Raw genomic sequence first — 24,157 nt, 5'->3', positions numbered from 1 at the left:
CGACCACGGCGCGCACTAATCGCCCACAAATCGCCCACGGCGCGCGCACAAATAGCCCACAAATCGCCCCTGGCGCGCCCACACATTGCCCCCGGCGCGCCCACACATCACCCACGGCGCACGCACACATCGCCCAAGGCGCGCCCACAAATCGCCCAAGGCGCGCCCACGGAGCGCACAAATCGCCCACAAGTCGCATACAAGTCGCCCACACATCGCCCACAAATAGCCCACAAGTCGCCCACACATCGCCCACAAATAGCCCACAAGTCGCCCATGGCACACACAAATCGCACACAAGTCGCCCACGGCGCGCCCACACGGCGCCCACGGCGCACCCACCACGCGCCCACACGTCGCCCCCAAGTCGCCCACACATCGCGCACACAAGTCGCCCCCAAGTCGCCCACACATCGCGCGCACAAGTCGCCCACAAGTCGCCCACGGCGCGCCCACGGCGCGCCCACACATCGCGCACAAGTCGCCCATGGTGCGCCCACAAATCGCCCACGGCGCGCACACTCCCCCACGGTGCACAGAAATTGCACACAAATCGCCCACGGCACGCACTAATCGCACACAAATCGCCCACGGCGTGCGCACACACAAATCACACACGGCTCACAAAAATCACACTCGGCTTTCTCTGTCTTCTCTAGTGTGTTCGCTAACTCTCTCTTTCTCTCATCTTCTCTTCTCTCCTTGTGCCGTCTCCCTTCATAGGACACGGGTAGGTGTGCATTCCCACAAGTGAGGTCTCAGGAGCCATGGAGGAGTAGGAGCGGACAAAAGTCATGCAGGGAAGTCCGTGCTAGTGTGGGACCCTGTTAACACTGTCGGTGTTAACCCTATCTCTGTTCATCGAGTGGGGCCAATGCATGGATGAGGGCAGGATTTCTAGCACCAATTGAGCTTTGTTTAATGATAGCTCATGGTTGGCTTTTGCAGCTACTCTCGTAGAGGAATTGTCCAGGAGTCCTAGCCAGAGGGGAAGTGGCTGAGGTGTACCTAAGCAGCTTGGAACTCCTTCTAAGCAGACATGAAGAGTCATCAGCTTTCTGTCTCCCGCATAACTGGCTGTGAGTAAGGGCTCAGTGCTTTGAATTCCTCATCTGTGCTGGCTGCAGTATTTTTCAGAGGCCGTTTGCTTCCTCTTTGTGTATGGGGCTCTGTGAGATTACGGCTGATGAGGGGCCAGAGTCTGCTGTGCAGAGTGATTATTTCGGGTGCCATTCCAAGGGGTGCTTTCTAGTTGTAGTACTAAAGGCCTAATGGGGGGGAGGTTGGGGCAGAATGCTGCCATGTGGGAGAGGAGAAAAGAATAGCCTACGCGATGTTGCCTACTGAGATGGTAACTTATTTCTTTTTCCTCCTTGGTCTGGGTTTAGTACAAAGAGTTTCCTCCCCACATCGGATGGAAAGCGAGCGAGAGCAGTGAGCCCACGAGCATTGTTAATGCAAGCCAGGAGTCATCCAGTTGGCAGTGGAGCAGTCGCTAATGTCAGTGAGATAAGTGTCTGGTTTGGTTAAGGCTTTGCTCATGGCCCGCCTGGCTCCAGGTAGGAACGCCCCATTATCTGGGGCTCGGTTTGTAAGAAATGGTTCCTGACCAGCTGTGGTTACGAGAGAGACAAGGTCCCCATTTTCAGGGGCTGCTCATTTCTCTGGCCAGGAACGCTGTCTCCTCCGCAGCAGAAGGTTGCACCTCGGAGGATGACTCCAGCTGGTGAGTTGCTTGCCTTCCTCCTATGTTTTTCTCTCTTCTCTAGTGTGTTGGCCAACTTTCTCAGTTTCTCTCTCCTCTCCTCTCCTGGTGCCGTCTCCCTTTGTAGGACAGGGGTACGTGTGCGTTCCAAGAGGTGAGGTCTTGGGAGCCATGAAGAAGTTGGAGCGGACGAAAATCATGCAGGGCAGTAGAAAGGGTGCTGAAAGTACCTGAAGAGACAAAGGAACTGAGAAGGGGGAAGTCCAGGGCTGAGTCCAGACTAAGACAGGGGTCTAGTCTGTAAAGAGAAACAACTGAAAGTCTAAGCTGCAGAAACTCTTCAACTTTCCAAAAGAAATTTAGGATGAGAAATTATTTCTTGAATCCAGTCTCTTTAAGATCTTAGGCTTAGTATGCGTGTGTATTTGTATTTGTATTTGCTTAGTAATCTGCCTTCTTCTGTTTGCTATCCCTTATAATCACTTAAAATCTACCTTTTATAGTGAAACTTTTTTTTGTTTATTATTATTATTGTACCCAGTTTGTGCAACTTTGAATGGGGGAGGTCAAGAAGTTGTGCATATCTTCATCCACATTGAATTTATGAGCTTACGTTGTATAGATTTTGCTACAGCTCAAGACAGTATTATTTTGGGTGTACTTTCCAGAGGGGAACTGCATTTGAGTGCTGGGCGATTTTCTAGCAGAGTCTTCTTGTAGAGAGCTGTTTACAGACTCCGTGTGATTCTACAGCTGCTGCGTCCCTGCTTATGTGCGTGTGCTGCCAGAGGCTGGAGAGCCTAAGTGAGCAAAACACGGAGAGGGAGTCCAGGCTAGTGGAGCAGTCCGGCTCAGTGAAATCCCAGTACATCAGATGGCATCCAGCAGGGAGTCAAACCTCTCCCAGGGTGGAGCCCCTGAGAAAAGACCTCTGCATCTAACTGGGGCACGATAAATGTGGGGGAATCCTTTGTTGCCCTCTCAAGGAATTGCCAGGTGCTGTGGAATCTTCCTGAAGTCCAGTAACTTCGTGGAGAGCAACTTGACTGTAACAAGAGATGCTTAGTCCTCAAGTGTCTCTTCCTTCTGTATCACTGGGTGAGCTTCCTTGGTCATGCCAGTCTCGTCGTCCTCTCTAAAGCAGGCCACATTCAGCAGAGGACGTGAGCAGGGGTCTGAGAGTAGCCCTCGGCCTTTGTCTGCACTCACCAGGTAGCACCACCCACGGCATGTGGAGGGTCCAGGACTCTGCACAGCACTCCAGACTGACCTGCTACAGCTCAGGCTCCTGGGTCCTAACCCCTGGACTCACTGCCCCCAGAGGGCTCTCTCTGTACGTTACCCCCACTGGCCACCGGGTGTCACTCCTGCTCCAAGGCAGACACCCCCTGCAATGCTCCAGATGGCCACCGAATGTCACAGCAGTGCTGTGAGAGAAAGGTTTTGTGCATTACTTTGACAGGTCACCGTGTGTTACCATTGCTCTGAGGGAAATGCTTTGTGCATAACTGGGATTCAGCACCCATCCTCACTGTCCCTTCATAAAGGAAACGGTTTGTGCATTAGTGGATTGGCTACCCGGTGTCACTGTTCCTTGATGGAAGTGCTTTGTGCAATACCTGGATTGGCCACACGGTGTCAGTGTTGTTCCATGAGGCAAAACATTTTGTGCATTACCCTGAGTGGCCACCCAGTGTCACTGTTGCTGTGTGAGGGAAATGCTTTGTGCATTAGTGCAAGTGCCCATGTGGCGTCACATTTGCTCCATGAGGGAAATTATTTGTGTTGTTAAGGAAAAGTTAGCATATGTGACTCCATTTTGGTTTGGGGCCCACCATTGTCTAAAAACAAGCACATCATGCACCAGGAAGAGTGTTCCTTTGATACTGCATTCCTGTGAAAACCCTCCCCCTTGTTTCCAGCCTGTCTCGACTCCCGGTTTCTGTTCTTTGTCTGTTCCTAACTCCCTGGCTCCTGGCCTTGAGGTGAGCCTCCCATCCTGAGAAGAAAGGCTACTGGTGCATTGCTTTAGGACCATGTTGTGTAGCTGAAGTAATGGTCTAGCACGGGGAATGTACCTAGCAGGGATAGGTGGTAGATAAGGGAAGGGTTTGTCTATTGGCTAAGGTTTCCGATGCACGAGGGCAACATGCTTTGCTAAAAGGTATATAATCTCTGTATAACCTGCATTCGGGGTCCCCTCCTGACTAGCAGGGGGCACCACCCTTGAGTGTAATAAACTTAGTATCTTTGGGAACTCTGCAGTTGTGGACTTTGTTCGTGTGCGTCAGCCGAGACTCGAACTGTGCGTGACCTTTCGGGTATAATTCGTAGCAGTTCCTGTGCGTGACCTGTCCTGTATAATTCGCAGTAGTTCCTGTGCATGACCTGTCGGGTATAATTCGTAGCAGTTCTTGTGCGTGACCTGTCAGGTGTAATTAGTGGCCACCCAGTGCCACTGTTGCTCCGTGAGGCGAATACTTTGTGCATTACCCTGCGTGGCCACCTAGTGTCACTATTTCTCCATGAGGTAAAGTGTTTATGCATTACACTGACTGGCCACCTGGTGTCACACACAGAATGCGTCATGCACACAACACGTCACACGTCGCTCTCGCAGATCACTCGCACGTCACACACCGCATGTCGTACGTCATACACAACAGGTCGCATGTTGCATGTCACAAACACAACACGTCACACGCACGTTGTACGTCGCTTGTCATGCAGAAGACGTCGCACATTGCATGTCACACATACAACGCATCTCACACACAGCATGCCGCACGTCGCACCCCGCGCGTCACGCACAAAACATCGCATGTTGCATGTCAAACACACAGCAGTTGCACGTCACGCACAAGTCACATTTCGCACCTTCACCCGCACAACACATCACACGTGCACATGCACACACAACACGTCACACAGACACATGACACAGACAGCACATCACACGACACACAGAACGGCACACATGACATACAAATCACACACAATACACAACATGTACACACACACGAAATGACGCACATCACACACAAACACACACGACACGACACACGTCACACACACACAGAAACACGACATACGTCACACATGACACACAACATGACAGATGGCGCAGACAGCACATTGCACGTCGCACGTAAAGCCCAACATGTCGAACATTGCATGTCACACGCAGCACATCGCATGGCACACAACACATCGCACAGGCAGCACGTCGCATGGCACACAGAACATGTCGCACACGTAGCACGTCACATGTAATGCCCAACATGTCACACGTTGCATGTCACACACACATGTTGCACACGCAGCACGTCACACACACAGCACGTCGCACGTACGTTGTGCATCGCACATGACGCACACCATGTCACACACAGAACACATTGAACAACACACAAAACAGCACAGAACACGACACAAAAATGACACACAACACACATCGACACAAACAACACATCACACATACACAAACACCCCTCACACACACAACACGACACACAGAATATCTGTCACGCACAAAACGGCACGACACAAAACGTTTCACGACACAAAACGGCACAGAAGACACAAGACCGACACAGAACACGTCACATGACACACAAAATGGCACACAACACAACAGACAAAAATCACACACAACACCGACACACACAACACGCGACACAAAACGGCACACAACACGACACACAAAAATAACACACAAGACAGGACACTGACACACACACACAACGACACACAACGCCTCACATGACACACAAAATGGTACATAACAGACACACAAAACATCATAGATGACACACGACATCGACACACACACGCAACGACACGACACCGACACACACACGCAACGACACCTCACGCGTCGCACACAGAGTACGTCGTACGTCACGCACAACACATCACATGTTGCACACACAACACGTCGCACACACAGCACGTCACACAGACAACATTTGGCACGTCGCACGTACACAGCACGTCACGTGGCACGTTGCAAGCGCAGACCCAAGACTTCGCACGTGGTACACACAGGACGTCGCACACACATCGCATCGCACATTGTACAGAGCATATCGCACTTCGCACACGCACATAACATCGCACACGCACACAGCATGTCGCACACACAACACACAAAACCCGTCTGACACACCGAACACGACACACAACCCATCTCACACAAACATGACACACAACACCACCCACACACACAACCTGACACACAACATGTCACCCACATCCCAACACCTGAACATGACACACAACACGTCACACTTTTCACAAGACATCACACACAACACGACACACAACACGTCACAAACAACACATCACACTTTTCACAACACGTCACACAAACACATCATACTCACACACACAACAGGACACAACATGCCACACTTTTCACAACATGCCACACATACACACAACACACCACACTTTTCACAACATGCCACACATACACACAACACACCACACTTTTCACAACACGCCACACACACAACACACAACATGCCACCCTTTTCACAACATGTCACACAACGTCACAGACACACAGTGGCACACATGACACACAAATCACACACACCTCACACGACACAAAATGGCACACAACAGACACACAAAACATCATACACAAGACACGACACCGACACATGCAACATGACACACAACACAACACACACAACGCAACACACAAAACATCACACACAAAACTTCACACACACACACAACACACGGCACCGACGCACACAATGGCACACATGACACAAATCACACACACCACGACACGCCTCACACGACACAAAATGGTACACAACAGACACACAAAACATACACAAGACACAACACCGACACACACACATGCAACATGACACACAACACATCACACACACACAAACACACACAAGATGGCAGAACACAACACACACATGACACCTCACGAGTCGCACATCGCATGTGGCACACACAGCACGTCGCATGTTGTATGGTCACACACACAAAACATGTTGCGTACAACACGTGGCATGTCGCACACATGTCGCACGTCACCCACAAAATGTGGCATGTCGCACGTCGCACACACAACATGTGGCACATTGCAACCCGGACCCAACACGTCACACATCGCACACACAGCACACTGTGCGCCGCACGTTGTCCACAGCACGTCACATGTCGTATGTCATGCGCAGATACAGCACATTGCACTTCGCACGCACACGCAGCACGTCACACACACAAACCCCACACACAACCCGTCTTACACACAACACGTCACACGACACACAAAACGGGACACACAACACGTCACACGACACACAAAACGGGACACACAACACGTCACACGACACACAAAATGGGACACACAACACGACACACAACACGGGACACACGACACACAACGGCACATAACACGTCACACGACACACAAAACTTCACACACAGACACTAGACGACACACAACACATGGACAAGACGACCCACACACACTCCACATGACACGACACAACACTCGAGATACACGACAGACAACACATCACACGACACACACACGACACGTCACACACGACACACACACAACACATCACACCCACAGAAAGGCACACAAGACAACACACACAACACAACACACGTCAGACACAACAGGACAGACAAAGGCACACAACAACACACACACAACAGGGGACACAACACGTCAGACACACACAACAGGGGACACAAAACATCACATCCACAACACCGAGACACACACACAGAGAACATGACCCACAACACGTCACACACACAGAGAACACGACACTGGCACAGACACACGACACACAGACACAGACACACACAGAACCCATCACACAACCCGCCTCACACAATCACACCCACACAACACGTCACACACACAACACAACACACAGACACACACACAACACGTCATACACACACGCTGGACGACGCACACACTACAGCCACACAACCCGTCACACACACACATAACAAGTCTGCTGCAGTTTCCACGGTGTGCATCCGATGAAGTGAGCTGTAGCTCACGAAAGCTCATGCTCAAATAAATTGGTGAGTCTCTAAGGTGCCACAAGTCCTCCTGTTCTTTTTGCGAATACAGACTAACACGGCTGCTGCTCTGAAACACATAACACGGGGGCTGGACTGTCGGTGGGGGGGATTAAAAAAAGACCCCCCCCAGTCACTCCCTGTGCCGGGTTTCTGCCCCCCCCGCTCCCCTGTCCCCGCTTCCAGCTGTTTGACCCCCCCACGCTCCGCACAGTCAGTGTCTGCCCCCCGCCCAGACTCCGCCCCCCCGCCCCGCAGGGGAGTTTCGGGCCAAGTCAGGGCAGAGTGAGGGCGCAGCGGCTTCAGCAGCTAGTACTGAGCATGCGCCCTCCGTGCTCAATGTGCATATTCAGTCCAAGCCAGCGCGCGCGGGGGCCCATCGCCGGCAAACCCGCCTCCCGGGTCTGACCCTTGTCACGGCGTCTGATAGGCCAGGTACGGCGGGGCGGAGGGGTCTGTATGAAGGGGGAGGTCTGTACGAGCTGGGCCTGAGAGTTCAGCAGCGCCCCAGGGCAGGCTGGGAGATGTAGTTCCTGACGCACCTCAGACTGGAAATGACGTTGCCCGAACTGACGGGCGGAGGCCGTTAACGGTGCGCGTGAGGGCGCCCCACTCGCTGATTGGCGGAGAGACCACAGGGGCAGCCGCGCAGAGAGAGACTCCCGGAGCCGGAGGAGGGGCAGATGGTGAGAAGCAGGGGGTCGGGGGGGGCTGGAAAATCAGCCGGGGGGGGCAGAGGGTGTGAAGGGCGGGTTAGGTGGGGGGGTGGAAAACTGTTGCTGTGAATCCCTCTCAGCACATGGGGAGCGAGGTTCGATTCCCCGCTGCAATCCGTTTAAAAGGAGTCTGGTCCCCTTCTGCCTGAGCCACGTTTCTGGTCTCGCTGAGACGCGTGTTGATCCGGAGTCACTGCAAGGCAGAACAGGGAGTGACTCCAAATTAACATGGGGGGCAGTTACGATCAGGGTGTGTCCCTCTGGGGAGGGGGTTTCAGTTGTTGCGAAAGGGGGGAAAGTTACTCAGTTTCTCTTTCTCTGCTCAGGATATTGGGGTGAGCTTCCTGGTTCAGACGCTGCTGCCTCGACTGTGATCTGGGAGCCCAGGCTGAGCAGCTGCTGCTCCCCCAGCGGGATCGGGGCTGGGGAGTGACCGTGAGTAAAGCTTCCTCTGTGCCCAGCCAAGGTGAGGATTTTCTCCAGCTGTAATTAGCCGCATAGGTCAACCCAAGGCTCTGCCCACAACAACATCTGAGCCAGAGACTCCGGATGATTGATAGAGACCTCAGGGAATGTGCAGGGAATGGGCATGAAAGTGACTCTGCATCTGATGATGAAGTGAGCTGTAGCTCACGAAAGCTCATGCTCAAAAAAATTGGGTAGTCTCTAAGGTGCCACAAGTACTCCTTTTCTTTTTGCGAATACAGACTAACACAGCTGTTCCTCTGAAATCTGCACAAACAGCCCCTCCTCACCCCATATCTCTCCACCCCTCAGCAGTTGCAGGAGCTGATCCAGCGACAGGAGACCGAACCCCCAGGATTGGCTGCCAGCCAGAGACAGGGGAAGGGAGACACAAGGAGAAAAAGGAGAGAGAGACTGAAAAGGGCAGTGGGAGAAATAATTGGGGAGAGAGATTCCCAGATTTCTGACAGGCCCATGCACACTTATTGCTGCATCCCTGGGCAGACTCACTTTGCTATGAACAAGGTGAGGTGCAGGGGGAGGAAAAACCAGCTCCTGACTCTCCCTGTACCCCCTGCTGTAGGAATGTGCTGCCCTTGGGACAATGTCAGGGGGAATCCCCCAATGTCACTCCTTTTGTTCTGCTCTTCTCTCCCATTCGGTTCCCAGACTTTGTTACTGGGAGGGTTTCAAAATGTCTCGGTGGTTTAGTGCTAGTGGGTGGGGCCGGTCAGTGCTGTAATCAAGTGACCAAACATTTCCCTAGCATAGAGTCGTAGACATGAGAGGGCATCTAGTCCAGCCCCCAGCGCTGCGGTGTTTGTCCAACCTGTCCTTAAAAACCTCCAATGATGGGGATTCCACCACCTCTCTTGCTAGTCTATTCCAGTGCTTAATCATATTTTTTTCACAATTGAGTCACGTGGTTGACTCAGATTCAATTTGTGATCCACTATAACCCCCGATCATTTTCAGTAGTACTACCTCGTAACCAGCTATTACCCGCTTCATAGTTGTGCATTTGGTTTTCCTTCCCTAAGTCTAGTACTTTGCACTCGTCTTTATTGAATTTCATCTCATTCATTCAGCCCACTTCTCCAATTTGTAAATGTTACCTTGAATTCTAATCCTGTCCTCCAATGTGCTTGCAACTGCTATTATCTGCATATTTAAACAGCATGCTCTCCAGTCAGTTATCCAAGTAATTAGTGAAAATATTGAATATATCGGATCCAGGACTGGCCCCTGGACACCCCAATGCATACATCCTCTCAGTTGGATAGCGAACCACTAATGATTCCTATCTGAGTACAGCCTTTCAACAACATTTTCACCCATTTTATAGCTCTTTCATGTACACCACATTTCCCTTGTTCACTATGAGAATGTCATGGGGGCCTGTGTCAAAAGCCTGACTAAAATCAAGATATGTCGTGTCTACAGTGTCCAGTATCCCTGTGAAAGCAGAACATTAGATTGACTTGGCATTATTTGTTTTTGCAAATCCATGCTGGCTCAGCTAATTCCTTGAGTGCCCTAAAATGAATTTTATGGCTGACTTTAACATATCTAACGTGTACATATTTTTAACTTGTTCTTTCCCTATTGTGGTTTCTGTTTCTTTCTCCTGTTGGTTAATAATAATTAAGACCCTACCTGAATCACAGGATGATCTTCAAATAATTGCAGCTGAGTTTAAAGGAGGCTTGGAAAATTGCAGAAAAGTAATAATGGACCTTTATTAAATGCTGTAATTTGGAAAAGCCACAGCAGACCTATATGTTTAAGAAAAATCTGCTGGAATAATATAAACAATCAACTATTACATTACGCCTGTGAATTTTTTTGGTAACCAGACAATTTGGTGCAGCTACAGGGCCATAACTAGGGTGGGGTGAGTGGGACAGAAACCAAGGGTACAAAGTGGGGCTGGGGAGTAGAAAAATGGGGCAGAAAAATGAGTGCGGACATTTGCGTCACAGACCATGAAATCTGGTCTCCGGCTGCCCAGCTCTGAAGGCAGAGTGGAAAGCAGCAGCTGCCGACAGGTTGCCTAGCTCTGAAGGCAGCGCTGCCACAGAACAGAAGTAAGGGTGGCAGTTCTAAGCCACCCCTACTTCTCTGCCTTCAGAGCTGGGCACCGGCCAGCATGCACCACTCTCTTACTCAGCTCAGGAGTAAGGTTTCAGAGTAGCAGCCGTGTTAGTCTGTATTCGCAAAAAGAAAAGGAATGTTATAATTCTTGACGTCTGATTTGTGTCCATTTATTCTTTTACATAGAGACTGTCCAGTTTGCCCAATGTACATGGCAGAGGGGCATTGTTGGCACATGATGGCATATATCACATTGGTAGATGTGCAGGTGAACGAACCTCTGATAGTGTGGCTGATGTGATTAGGCCCTGTGATGGTGTCCCCTGTATAGCTATGTGGACACAGTTGACAAATTTCAAAAACCAGTTGGAGAACACTTCAATCTGTCTGGTCACTCGATTACAGACCTAAAAGTGGCAATACTTAAACAAAAAAACTTCAGAAACAGACTCCAACGAGAGACTGCTAAATTGAATTAATTTGCAAACTGGATACAATTAACTGAGGCTTGAAAAGAGACTGGGAGTGGATGGGTCATTACACAAAGTAAAACTATTTCCCCATTGTTTATCCCCCCTGCCTCCCCCCCCCCCCCCACTGTTCCTGTTCTTGTCAACTGCTGGAAATGGCCCACCCTGATTATCACTACAAAAGGTCTCTTCCCCCCCCCCCCCCCCCCCGCCTTCCTGCTGGTAATAGCTCACCTTAAGTGATCACTCTCCTTACAGTGTGTATGGCAACACCATTTTTTCATGTTCTCTATGTATATAAATCTCCCCACTGTATTTTCCACTGAATGCATCCGATGAAGTGAGCTGTAGCTCACGAAAGCTTATGCTCAAATAAATTTGTTAGTCTCTAAGGTGCCACAAGTACTCCTTTTCTTTTTTCAGGAGTAAGGGTGGCAATACCATGGTAGGCTTGCAACCCCCTTTTGGGTCTGGGCCCCTAGTTTGAGAAACGCTGTGGAGAAATAACACTTTTTCATGAACATAAGAATGGCCATACTGGGTCAGACCAAAGGTCCATCCAGCCCAGTATCTTGTCTACCGACAGTGGCCAATGCCAGGTGCTCCAGAGGGAGTGAACCTAACAGGTAATGATCAAGTGATCTCTCTCCTGCCATCCATCACTCCCTCTGACAAACAGAAGCGAGGGACACAATTCCTTACCCATCCTGGCTAATAGCCATTAATGGACTTAGCCTCCATGAATTTATCCAGTTCTCTTTTAAACCCTGTTATAGTCCTAGCCTTCACAACCTCCTCAGGCAAGGAGTTCCACAGGTTGACTGTGCGCTGTGTGAAGAAGAACTTCCTTTTATTTGTTTTAAGCCTGCTGCCCATTAATTTCATTCTTGTATTTTGGGAACAAGTAAATAACTTTTCCTTATTCATCTGAGAAGTGAGCTGTAGCTCACGAAAGCTTATGCTCTAATAAATTTGTTAGTCTCTAAGGTGCCACAAATACTCCTTTTCTTTTTACGGATACAGACTAACACAGCTGCTACTCTGAAACTTTTCCTTATTCACTTTCTCCACACGACTGATGATTTTATATACATCTATTATATCCCTCCTTAGTCTCCTCTTTTCCAAGCTGAAAAGTCCTAGCCTCTTTAATCTCTCGTCATACGGGACCTGTTCCAAACCCCTAATCATTTTAATTGCCCTTCTTTGAACCTTTTCTAAGGCCAGTATATCTTTATTGAGATGAGGAGTCCATATCTGTACACAGTATTCCAGATGTGGGCACTCCGTGGATTTATGTAAGGGCAATAAGATATTCTCCGTCTTATTCTCTATCTGCTTTTTAATGATTCTTAACATCCTGTTTGCTTTTTTGACTGCCACTGCACACTGTGTGGATGTCTTCAGAGAACTATCCACGATGACTCCAAGATCTCTTTCCTGATTAGTTGTAGCTAAATTAGCCCCCATCATATTGTGTATATAGTTGGGGTTATTTTTTCCAATGTGCGTTACTTTACATTTATCCACATTAAATTTCATTTGCCATTTTGTTGCCCAATCACTTAGTTTTGTGAGATCTTTTTGAAGTTCTTCACAGTCTGCTTTGGTGTTTAGTATCCTCTGCAAACTTTGCCACCTCACTGTTTACCCCTTGCTCCAGATCATTTAAGAATAAGTTGAATAGGATTGGTCCTAGGACTGACCCTTGGGGAACACCACTAGTTACCCCTCTCCATTCTGAAAATTTACCATTTATTTCTACCCTTTTTTCCCTGTCTTTCAGCCAGTTCTCAATCCAAGAAAGGATCTTCCCTCTTATCCCATGATGACTTAATTTATGCAAGAGCCTTTGGTGAGGGACCTTGTCAAAAGCTTTCTGGAAATCTAAGTACACTATGTCCACTGGATCCCCCTTGTCCACATGTTTGTTGACCCCTTCAAAGAACTCTAGTAGATTACATGATTTCCCTTTACAGAAACCATGTTGACTCTTGCCCAACAATTTATGTTCTTCTATGTGTCTGACAATTTTATTCTTTACTATTGTTTCAACTAATTTGCCTGTTCGACTTACAGGTCTGTAATTGCCATGATCGCCTCTAGAGCCCTTTTTAAATATTGGCGTTACATTAGCTATCTTCCAGTCACTGGGTGCAGAAGCTGATTTGAAGGACAGATTACAAACCATAGTTAATGGTTCTGGAATTTCACATGGGAGTTCTTTCAGAACTCTTGGGTGAATGCCATCTGGTCCCAGTGACTTGTTACAGTTAAGTTGATCAGTTAATTCCAAAACCTCCTCTAGTGACACTTCCTCAGATTTGTCACCTACAAAAGAAGGCTCAGGTTTGGGAAACTCCCTAACATCCTCAGCTGTGAAGACTGAAGCAAAGAATTCATTTAGTTTCTCCGCAATGACTTTATCATCCTTAAGTGCTCCTTTTGTATCTCGATCGTCCAGGGGCCCCACTGGTCGTTTAGCAGGCTTCCTGCTTCTGATGTACTTAAAAAACATTTTGTTGTTACCTTTTGAGCTTTTGGCTAGCTGTTCTTCAAACTCCTTTTTGGCTTTTCTTATTACTTTTTACACTTAATTTGGCAGTGTTTATGCTCCCTTCTATTTACCTCACTAGGATTTGCCTTCCGCTTTTTAAAAGATGCCTTTTTATCTCTCGCTGCTTCTTTTACATAGTTGTTAATCCACGGTGGCTCTTTTTTTTTTAGTTTTTTTGTTATGTTTTTTATTTTGGGGTATACATTTAAGTTGGACCTCTATTATGGTGTCTTTGAAAAGTGTCCATATAGCTTGCAGGGATTTCACTCTAGTCACTGCACCTTTTAATTTCTGTTTAACTAACCCCCTCATTTTTGCATAGTTCCCCTTTCTGAAATTAAATGCCACAGTATTGGGCTGCTGCGGTGTTCTTCCCACCACCGGAATGTTGTTATATTATGATCACTATTTCCAAGCGGTCCTGTTATAGTTACCTCTTGGACCAGATCCTGTGCTCCACTCAGGACTATATCGAGAGTTGCCTCTCCCCTTGTGGTTTCCTGTACCAGCTGCTCCAAGAAGCAGTCACAAGAAATTTTGTCTCTGCATTTCTTCCTGAGGTGACATGTACCCAGTCAATATGGGGAGAATTGAAATCCCCACCATTATTGAGTTCTTTATTTTCATAGCCTCTCTAATCTCCCTTAGCATTTCATCGTCACTATCACTGCCCTGGTCAGGTGGTCAATAATAGATACCTACTCTTGTATTCTTATTAGAGCATGGAATTAGTATCCATAGAGATTCTATGGAACATGTGGTTTCATTTAAGATTTTTACTTCATTTGATTCTACATTTTCTTTAACATACAGTGCCGCTCTTTCCCTCCCTCCCGAGTACGACCTGCTTTGTCCGTCCGATATATTTTGTACCCCGGAATGATTGTGTCCCATTGATTTGTCCTCACTCCACCAGGTTTCTGTGATGCCTATTGTATCAATATCCTTCTTTAACACGAGATGCTCTAATTCACCCATCTTATTATTTAGACTTCTAGCGTTTGTGTACAAGCACTTGAAAAACTTATCACTGTTTATTTGTCTGCCCTTTTTTGATGTCAGATTCTTTTATATGTGAATGCTTCTCGTCTGATCTGACCCCTACTTTATCCTCTTCCATCCTCTCCTCCTGACTAAAAACTAGAGAATCTCTATCACTCGACTCTCCTCTAAGAGAGGTCTCTGTCCAATCCACATGCACCTCTGGAGCCATCGGCTTTCCCCATCCCCATTTTCCCCATTTTCCCACCTTGTTCAATATCTCCATAAATGATCTGGAGGATGGTGTGGATTGCACTCTCAGCAAATTTGCGGATGATACTAAACTGGGAGGAGTGGTAGATACGCTGGAGGGGAGGGATAGGATACAGAAAGACCTAGACAAATTGGAGGATTGGGCCAAAAGAAATCTGATGAGGTTCAATAAGGATAAGTGCAGGGTCCTGCACTTAGGACGGAAGAACCCAATGCACAGCTACAGACTAGGGACCGAATGGCTAGGCAGCAGTTCTGCGGAAAAGGACCTAGGGGTGACAGTGGACGAGAAGCTGGATATGAGTCAGCAGTGTGCCCTTGTTGCCAAGAAGGCCAATGGCATTTTGGGATGTATAAGTAGGGGCATAGCGAGCAGATCGAGGGACGTGATCGTTCCCCTCTATTCGACATTGGTGAGGCCTCATCTGGAGTACTGTGTCCAGTTTTGGGCCCCACACTTCAAGAAGGATGTGGATAAATTGGAGAGAGTCCAGCGAAGGGCAACAAAAATGATTAGGGGACTGGAACACATGAGTTATGAGGAGAGGCTGAGGGAGCTGGGATTGTTTAGCCTGCAGAAGAGAAGAATGAGGGGGGATTTGATAGCTGCTTTCAACTACCTGAAAGGGGGTTCCAAAGAGGATGGCTCTAGACTGTTCTCAATGGTAGCAGATGACAGAACGAGGAGTAATGGTCTCAAGTTGCAGTGGGGGAGGTTTAGATTGGATATTAGGAAAAACTTTTTCACTAAGAGGGTGGTGAAACACTGGAATGCGTTACCTAGGGAGGTGGTAGAATCTCCTTCCTTAGAGGTTTTTAAGGTCAGGCTTGACAAAGCCCTGGCTGGGATGATTTAACTGGGAATTGGTCCTGCTTTGAGCAGGGGGTTGGACTAGATGACCTTCTGGGGTCCCTTCCAACCCTGATATTCTATGATTCTATGATCTCTTAGTTTAAAAACTGCTCTACAGCCTTTTTAAAGTTTAGTGCCAGCAGCAGTCTGGTTCCACTTCGGTTTAGGTGGAGCCCATCCTTCCTTTGTAGGCTCCCCCTATCCCAAAAGTTTCCCCAGTTCCTAATAAATCTAATCCCCTCCTCTCTACACTATCGTCTCATCCACGCATTGAGACTCTGAAGCTCTGCCTGCCTACCTGGCCCTGCACATGGAACTGGAAGCATTTCTGAGAATGCCACCATAGAGATCCTGGATTTCAGTCTCTTTCCTAGCTGCCTAAATTTGGCCTCCAGGACGTCTCGCCTACCCTTCCGTATGTCATTGGTACCTACATGTACCAAGACCACCGGCTCCTCTCCAGCACTACACACAAGTCTAATCTAGATGCTTTGAGAGATCCGCAACCTTTGCACCAGGCAGGCAAGTCACCATACGGTTCTCCTGGTCATCACAAACCCAGCTGTCTATGTTTCTAATGATCGAATCTCCCATTACTAACACCTGCCTTTTCTTGATGACTGGAGTTCCCTCCCACGGCGAGGCAACCTCAGTGCAAGAGGATACCCCAACACTATCTGGGAGGAGGGTCCCAACTGTGGGAAGGTTTCCCTCTGCTCCTGTTGACTGCTCTCCTTCCTTGGGCCTTTCATCCTCCTCAGCAGCACAGAGGCTGTCTGACCAGAGGTGGGACAAATGTACAGTGTCCCGGAAAGCCTCATTAACATACCTCTCTGTCTCCCTTAGCTCCTCCAGTTCCGCCACCCTGGCCTCCAAAGCCTGTACGCGGTCTCTGAGGGCCAGGAGCTCCTTGCACTGAATGCACACATACGCCACCTGCCCACCTGGGTAGCATATGGGTTACTCACTACATAAGTAGCACATTTTTGCTGGTGTGTAACACATCCATGAAGTTCACTATTTATGCCATGACCAACCCTTGAAAATTGTATGATTCCCCCTCTCCCCACCCCCATGATTTAAGTAGTATCCTACTTATTGCCTTCTATGTCCCTTGTTGTCAGACGCTACCAGTGTAGTGCTCTGCTCTTGTTCGATGGTGATAACAGTCGGCCGTGTGTGGTTTGTGTTCCCTCTGTGTGCTGCCCCGGCTCTGCTCAAATAGCTGACACAGCAGACCCTGAGAGAACCCCCAATGACCACAGATTCTGATAAGGCATGAAGGCACCCAGCCAGGTTTATTGTCAAATGAAGCACAGTAATTTCCCGCAGACTCTATAGGACATACTACGAATATGTGCCCACTGACAGTGACCAGCTTAGTCAGTGGCAGGACTCTCCACTGCCCCCTAGGCCGGACAAAGATGTCCACTCAGGGATGCATTCTTATGCACAGGTACAAGCAGGTTACACATCGCTCCTGACACAGTGAGGTACAGTCCCTCAACGCATTAGGATGCTGCCTCGCCCCGGTGCGTGTTCGTTCGAACAAACAAGTCTATCCATCATATTGTCCTTTTGGCCCTGTCTTTAGGATGGGTCTGCCTGTTCCTTATTATCTCTGTGGAATGTTCTAGTACAGGGGGTTCTGGTGCCATCCTGGCACATGTACATATTATTAGTGTTTATATGTGTTTACGTGCTTTTAGCAGCTTCTCCTTGCCAATTTCTGTGAGCAGAGCCTGCCTCTAACTCACAGCACAACTTTGCTTCATGTTAGCGAGGTCTTGACCATTCCTTTAGTTCAGGCCTTAGGCCTCAAACCGGGCCTCTGATACAAGGATTTGTGTGTCAGGGACCCATCTTACTACATCCCTTGCTAGGTGTAACTTATTTTGAGAGTTAATCTTTCTGATTTTGTCCCCACATGCTCATGGTGCTCAATGAGAGTGTGTGTGTGTGTTTGGTGGCGGGGAGGAACAGTAACAGAAAATGTGGAAATGGCAGAAGTGCTAAATAGCTTTTGTTTCAGTGTTCATCCAAAAGTTTAGTAGCAATTGGACATCTAACTTAATGAATGCCAATGAAAATGAGGTAGGGACAGAGGCTAAAATAGGGAAAGAACAAGTTAAAAATTACTTGGGTTAGATGTCTTCAAGTCACCAGGGCCTGATGAAATGCACCCTAGAATGCTGAAGGAGCTGACTGAGGAGATATCTGAGCCATTAGCGATTATCTTCAAAAAGTCATGGAAGATGGGAGAGATTCCAGAGAACTGGAAAAGGGCAAATCTAGTGCCCATCTATAAAAAGGGGAGTAAGGACAACCCGGGGAATTACAGACCAATCAGCTTATTTTAATTCCCCGGAAAGATAATGGAACAAGCAAATAAGCAATCAGTTAGCAAACATCTAGGCGATGATAAATAACAGCATGGATTTGTCAAGAGCAAATCATGTCAAACCACCCTAAAAGCTTTTTTTTTTTTTTTGACAGGGTAACAAGCTTGTGGATAGATTGGAAGCGGTAGATGTGGTGTATCTTGAGTTTAGTAAGGCTTTTGATACTGTCTTGCATGACCTTCTCATAAACTAGAAAAAAAAACCCTGAGATTGAAGTACCATTGGGGGGGTGCATAGCTGGTTGGAAAACTTTCCCCAGAGAGTAGTTATCAGTGGTTCACAGTCAAGCTGGAAGGGCATATCAAGTGGGGTCCCACCAAGATCAGTTCTGGGTCCGGTTCTGTTCAATATCTTCATCAGTGATTTAGATAACGGCATAGCGAATACACTTATAAAGTTTGTGGACGACACCAAGCTGGGAGGGGTTGGAAATGCTTTGGAAGATAGGATTAAAATTCAAAATGATCTGGACAAAATGGTCTGAAGTAAATAGGATGAAATTTAATAAGGACCAATGCAAAGTACTCCACTTAGGAAGGAACAATCAGTTGCACACACACAAAATAGGAAATGACTGCCTAGGGAGGAGAACTGTGGAAAGAGATCTGGGGGTCATAGTGGATCACAAGCTAAATGAGAGTCAAAAGTGTAACCCTGTTGTAAAAGAAGCTTACTATTCTTTCTGTCTTTCCTTCCCATTGGGATAGTTTGCTGTTTCTCATAGACAGCATTAACGGAGCAACGGCCAGCTCTCCTGAGCTTTAGTCTTCTTAGAATCTTATTCCCATGGGACTTCACTGTGACAGGTTTGGGTCGTTTGGGGTGTCACCTGATGTGCTGGGGTGCCACTGAGGCAGCCTATTCTACCAGCCTCGGTGTCCTTTACCTGGCTGGGTTAGGCTCACAAGCCTCTTCCAGCCAAGCACATGGGCAGGGCCATGCCCAGCTGCACAGAAAGACAGAGATCCACTCTGGAAATACTCAGCCTTAGGGGCTTGCCCTAGCACTCTGGTGCCCACTCCCTTTAAGCTGTACAGACTCAAAGGTTTTATGAAATTTGCCCCCTCTCTCAATGTGGAGGGATATATGCACAATTTCTTGCCCCCTGTAGGTAGAAATGACATAAACTGGGTTAAATTATAAACAAGAATAAGTTTATTAACTACAAAAGGTGAATTTTAAGTGAATATAAGAGAGAGAACAAATCAGATTACTGACCAAATAAAGCAAAATACGCAAGCTAAGCTCAGGTTTCAGAGGAACAGCCGTGTTAGTCTGTATTCGCAAAAAGAAAAGGAGTACTTGTGGCACCTTAGAGACTAACCAATTTATTTGAGCATGAGCTTTCGTGAACATCTGATGAAGTGAGCTGTAGCTCACGAAAGCTCATGCTCAAATAAATTGGTTAGTCTCTAAGGTGCCACAAGCTAAGCTCAATATACTTAAAAACAGGTTACACAATGTAATTTCTTACTCTAAATGTTATTTTAGGCACGTTGCAATGTTTCTGTGTTTCAGAGTTCCAGTTATATTTCTTTTCAGACTGGACCCCTGTCTCAGTCTGGACTGCTCCCCCCTTCCGTCCCCCCCAGTCTTCTCTTCAGGTGGCTTTAACAGTCTTTCTTCTTGGGTAGACAGGCCTTGGAGAGGAGTCGTTTTATTTGCCTACCTCCCCACCCTTAAATAGGATTCACATAAGGTGGGAATCCTTTGTTTCCCAAACTTGATCCCCCCTTCCCTTCCAGTGGACAATTACAAGAAGTCCCAGGTAATGTTGAGAATCCGGTGACAAGACCACCTGACTCTGTAGTATCACAGCATCCAGGAGTCAGTGGCAGTATGGAGCCTTTTCACAGTCCATTGTTCTTGCTGATGGCCCATCCGCCCTGTCTGGGTTTCCATTGTTGTACCTGAAGTGTTAGCAGTGGGCGTTACCCAAAGTAGCATAGTTGAAATACAGATACATAGTCAATATTCCCAACTTCAGATACAGAAATGATATGTGCACACAAATTGGATAATCATAGTCAAGATGGGTCTTGCCAATGATATCTTACAAGACCCATCTTGCACAGAGTACATCTCAGTTATCTCCTATTCATTTCATAAGCATGTTTTCATAAAGAATATGGAGGGAAATGTCACACTCACATACCAGTTTTCACAGTTTGTTGAAGTCTGCTTTTTTGAAGTCCGTTGTCCTTATTTTCCTGCTCTAACGCCTTCCTTCTCTTAGAATCACGAAATCAGCATTTCGTGAACACTTTCGCCCATATTGCTTTCCACCTTCCATTTCCTAACTAACTCCCGATTGTTAGTCAGAATCAACCCTAAAATGCCCATGTGACGTCAATGACATAATCTGGGACTGTATAGATCATAGTTGCAACCAAAGTCCTGTAGTGGAACCAAATCTTATATAAAAGGGGTCAAATCAGGTCTCTAAGACAAGGTTATGGCTTGCTGATTATGATTATGCTGTCTATATGTGTGTATCATTTTTGTAATTGAAGTTACGAATATTGGCTCTGTACTGTCTGTAGTTCAAACTTGTGCTATGCTTCTGGGTGACACCACAGAGAAGTTGGTGTCAGCTCTACCTAGCCTGCTTGATGGCCCATTAAGGACCATCAGCTATACAACTGACCTACTGAGAGAAGGCAGACACGCCTTGGGACTCAGCAAGATGTGCAGGGACATGCCTATGGACAGAACTCTGAGGTGTTTCCGTGCCATGTGATGGACAGCTTGTCTTTGGAACAAAGAAAGAAAGACCACATTTCAAGAGAATATAAAAAGCTGCTGCAGCTCCTCCATCTTGTCTTCAATCCTGCTTCTTACCTCTGGAGGGACTTTGCTACACTGAAGCTTTGAACCAAGGACTGAAAGACCCATCCGAGCTGTGGATGTACTCCAGAGACTTGATTTGAACCTGCAGTTTATTCTATCGTTGCTCCAAGCCTGAACCAAGAACTTTGCCGTTACTGTATGTCATTGATTCCATTTAACCAATTCTAGCTCTCATCTCTATCTTTTTCCTTTTATGAATAAACCTTTAGATTTTAGATTCTAAAAGATTGGCAACAGCGTGATTTGTGGGTAAGATCTAACTTGTTTATTGACCTGGGTCTGGGGTTTGGTCCTTTGGGATCGAGAGAAGGATCTTTTTTCTTTTACTGGGATATTGGTTTTCATAACAATTTGTCCCCATAACGAGTGGCACTGGTGGTGATATTGGGAAACTGGAGTGTCTAAGGGAATTGCCTGTGTGACTTGTGGTTAGCCAGTGGGGTAAAACCAAAGTCTTCTCTGTTTGGCTAGTTTGGTTTGCCTTGGGCTGTAACTGCCCTGCTTGAAGCAATTTGTCCTGAATTGGCACTCTCAGTTGGGTCCCGCCAGAACCAGCGTCGTTACAGCCCGTCCCTCCGGTTACTACATCCCATCTTCTGAAGCAAACAGATGTCCCCAACACATTCCAAGAACTTATTGGACACTTTGAGTTTGTTTTGAATTCCTTTTCTAACAGGTGTCTGGGAAGTTAAAGTCCCCTCCCCATTACTAATAGTGTTTTGAATATTTCTGTTATTTGCATGGTAGAGTCGAGATCATCAGTCTGCGGGGAAAGAGCCGGGGGGAATTGTGATGTGACGTTACTGTCCTGTTCTGATACGTCCCCTTCTTGCCCTGACAGGCTGCAGCGTTATGTCCCGTCCTTCCAGGAACCAGGGAAAGGAAATGGCTGCCATGGATCCTGTTCAGGTAGGGGTCATCGGGGAGTTGCTGGTGGGGCTCCTGCTGGCAGGAGAAGGGCAGTAAATACATAGGAGATGGGTGCTTCTGGGGTGGTCGGGAGGTGGGAGGGGCCAAGAAATACACAGGGTGGAGAAAGGGAGGGAGACAGGGTGTGACAAACCTGCTGGGATTTGTTTACGGTGGGGCCTAGATTCGAGCAACAGACCCATGGGGTTTGTGAGTGGAAATTCCCTAATTTGTCAAGCAGAAAACACCCCCCCCGGACTGGGCTGGGGAAATGTACCAGACTCCAGTACTGGAGTCTGAACCTACTAGCCAGAGGGCAACCCCCAGTGAGGCCCGGGGAAGACACCCCATCCCTTCCCATCCAACTGCTGGCACTGGGGAGGGGGTTGGGATTCCTACCAGGGGACTGGCTGTCCCTGGACCCTCCTGGGGGCTCTATCTCCTGTATCCACTTCTGACTGGTAGGTGAAGACCCTAGCCATCTCTGTCTGGTAGAAGGGGTTGGGGCTCTCTCTCTTTCTCCCCTCACCCTGATGCCTCCTGGCTGCTCTGATGTGGAGGGGGTGGTTTCCTGCCTGCCTCCCAGAGATTCCATGTGATTGACCCTCCTCCCCTGTGAATGGTGGGGTTGTCACTAGGCAGCAGGTGCAGAGTTGGGGTCTCTTGCTCTTTCAGGGGCCGGTGACTTTCGAGGAGGTGGCTGTGTATTTCACCGAGGAAGAGTGGGCTCTGCTGGACCCCACTCAGAGAGCCCTCTATGGAGAAGTCATGCAGAAGAACTATGAGAATGTCACCTCGCTGGGTAAGGATTCTTGTCCCCTCGGTTCTTAGAAGGGGAAATGAAGAGTTAAGGTTCACATTGCACCCTCAGTTTTGCCTTGTTTCAGCAACACCCCTACAGGCCAATGACACACAGACTTCGCACTCGACCCTCCCCGCTACAGAACATTTTGGGAGCAGAGCACAGGCGCAGGACAGCACAAACGCTAACACTGTCTCTTTGCTAAAACAAAACTTGGGGTTAGGTCTGATGTAGGGAACAGAAGCTGCCTACCCCTGGCCTGCACTCAGACACTGAGTCTACAGCACATCTCAGACTTTCATAATGTCACCAACCCTTTATCCTTCCGATGAGGATTCCTTCTGAGTTGTTGCCTTCATTGAGCCCTGGAGACCCCCTAGCATGTACGGCACCAGCCTGTTGACAATCCTTGTGGCAAGAACACGCCCTTGTGCACCTTTATTGACGCTGCCTACACCACTCAGCACTGAAATGAGGACTACCTGTTCCTTCCAGTTTCACGTGCACCTCTCTTCAGGTCATAGCTCTGCCAGGCTGCTTCAACTAGTCCCTCCACCGTTCATTTAAAGCTACAGCTGGCACAGTGCACGCTGCTGGAGTGCCTGCGGAGAAATGCTGCTGTTCAAATCTGAGGAACATAAAACACACAGTGGCATGTTCTTAGTCCTTACTTCTTGTTAGGGGCTTATTCCTTCACCCACTTACTTCCCTGGTCTTTTTCGCATGAACAGAGAGCAACAATACCCAAAGTCCAAAGGTGCAAACAATTCAATGTTTATTGGGGTGAACTTCCAGCAAGCATGATTCCAGTTTCCTTCCTTAGTGTCCCCCTTCCCAGCTCTGACATCATAGAGCCTTACCTGTGTCCCTGTTCCCATTCCCCCCCCCTTAGCAAAACATGATTCCAATTTCCCCACCCCTTTTCCCCCACCCACTCACTTCCTGATTGACTGCAGACTATATAGTAAAACTTGAGTTCTGCTTAGCTATATCTTAACCAAT

The 24,157-nt window shown here is 47.9% G+C and overlaps 1 protein-coding gene across 1 annotated transcript in view; it reads left to right on the top strand.

Annotated features, from left to right (window-relative positions):
• The first annotated feature begins 8,323 nt into the window (after positions 1-8,323).
• LOC125626332 (uncharacterized) overlaps positions 8,324-24,157 on the top strand; it is a 32,070-nt gene continuing 16,236 nt past the window's right edge. Inside the window, 4 exon segments of the mRNA XM_075122045.1 lie at positions 8,324-8,469; positions 8,826-8,965; positions 22,286-22,353; positions 23,029-23,155. Of these exon segments, the coding sequence (XP_074978146.1) occupies positions 22,297-22,353; positions 23,029-23,155 (184 nt within the window). The 5' untranslated portion in view covers positions 8,324-8,469; positions 8,826-8,965; positions 22,286-22,296.

Source organism: Caretta caretta, chromosome 21 (genome assembly GCF_965140235.1).
Source record: "Caretta caretta isolate rCarCar2 chromosome 21, rCarCar1.hap1, whole genome shotgun sequence".
Lineage (NCBI taxonomy): Eukaryota > Metazoa > Chordata > Testudines > Cheloniidae > Caretta > Caretta caretta.
This window is presented reverse-complemented; position numbering and strand designations above follow the sequence as displayed.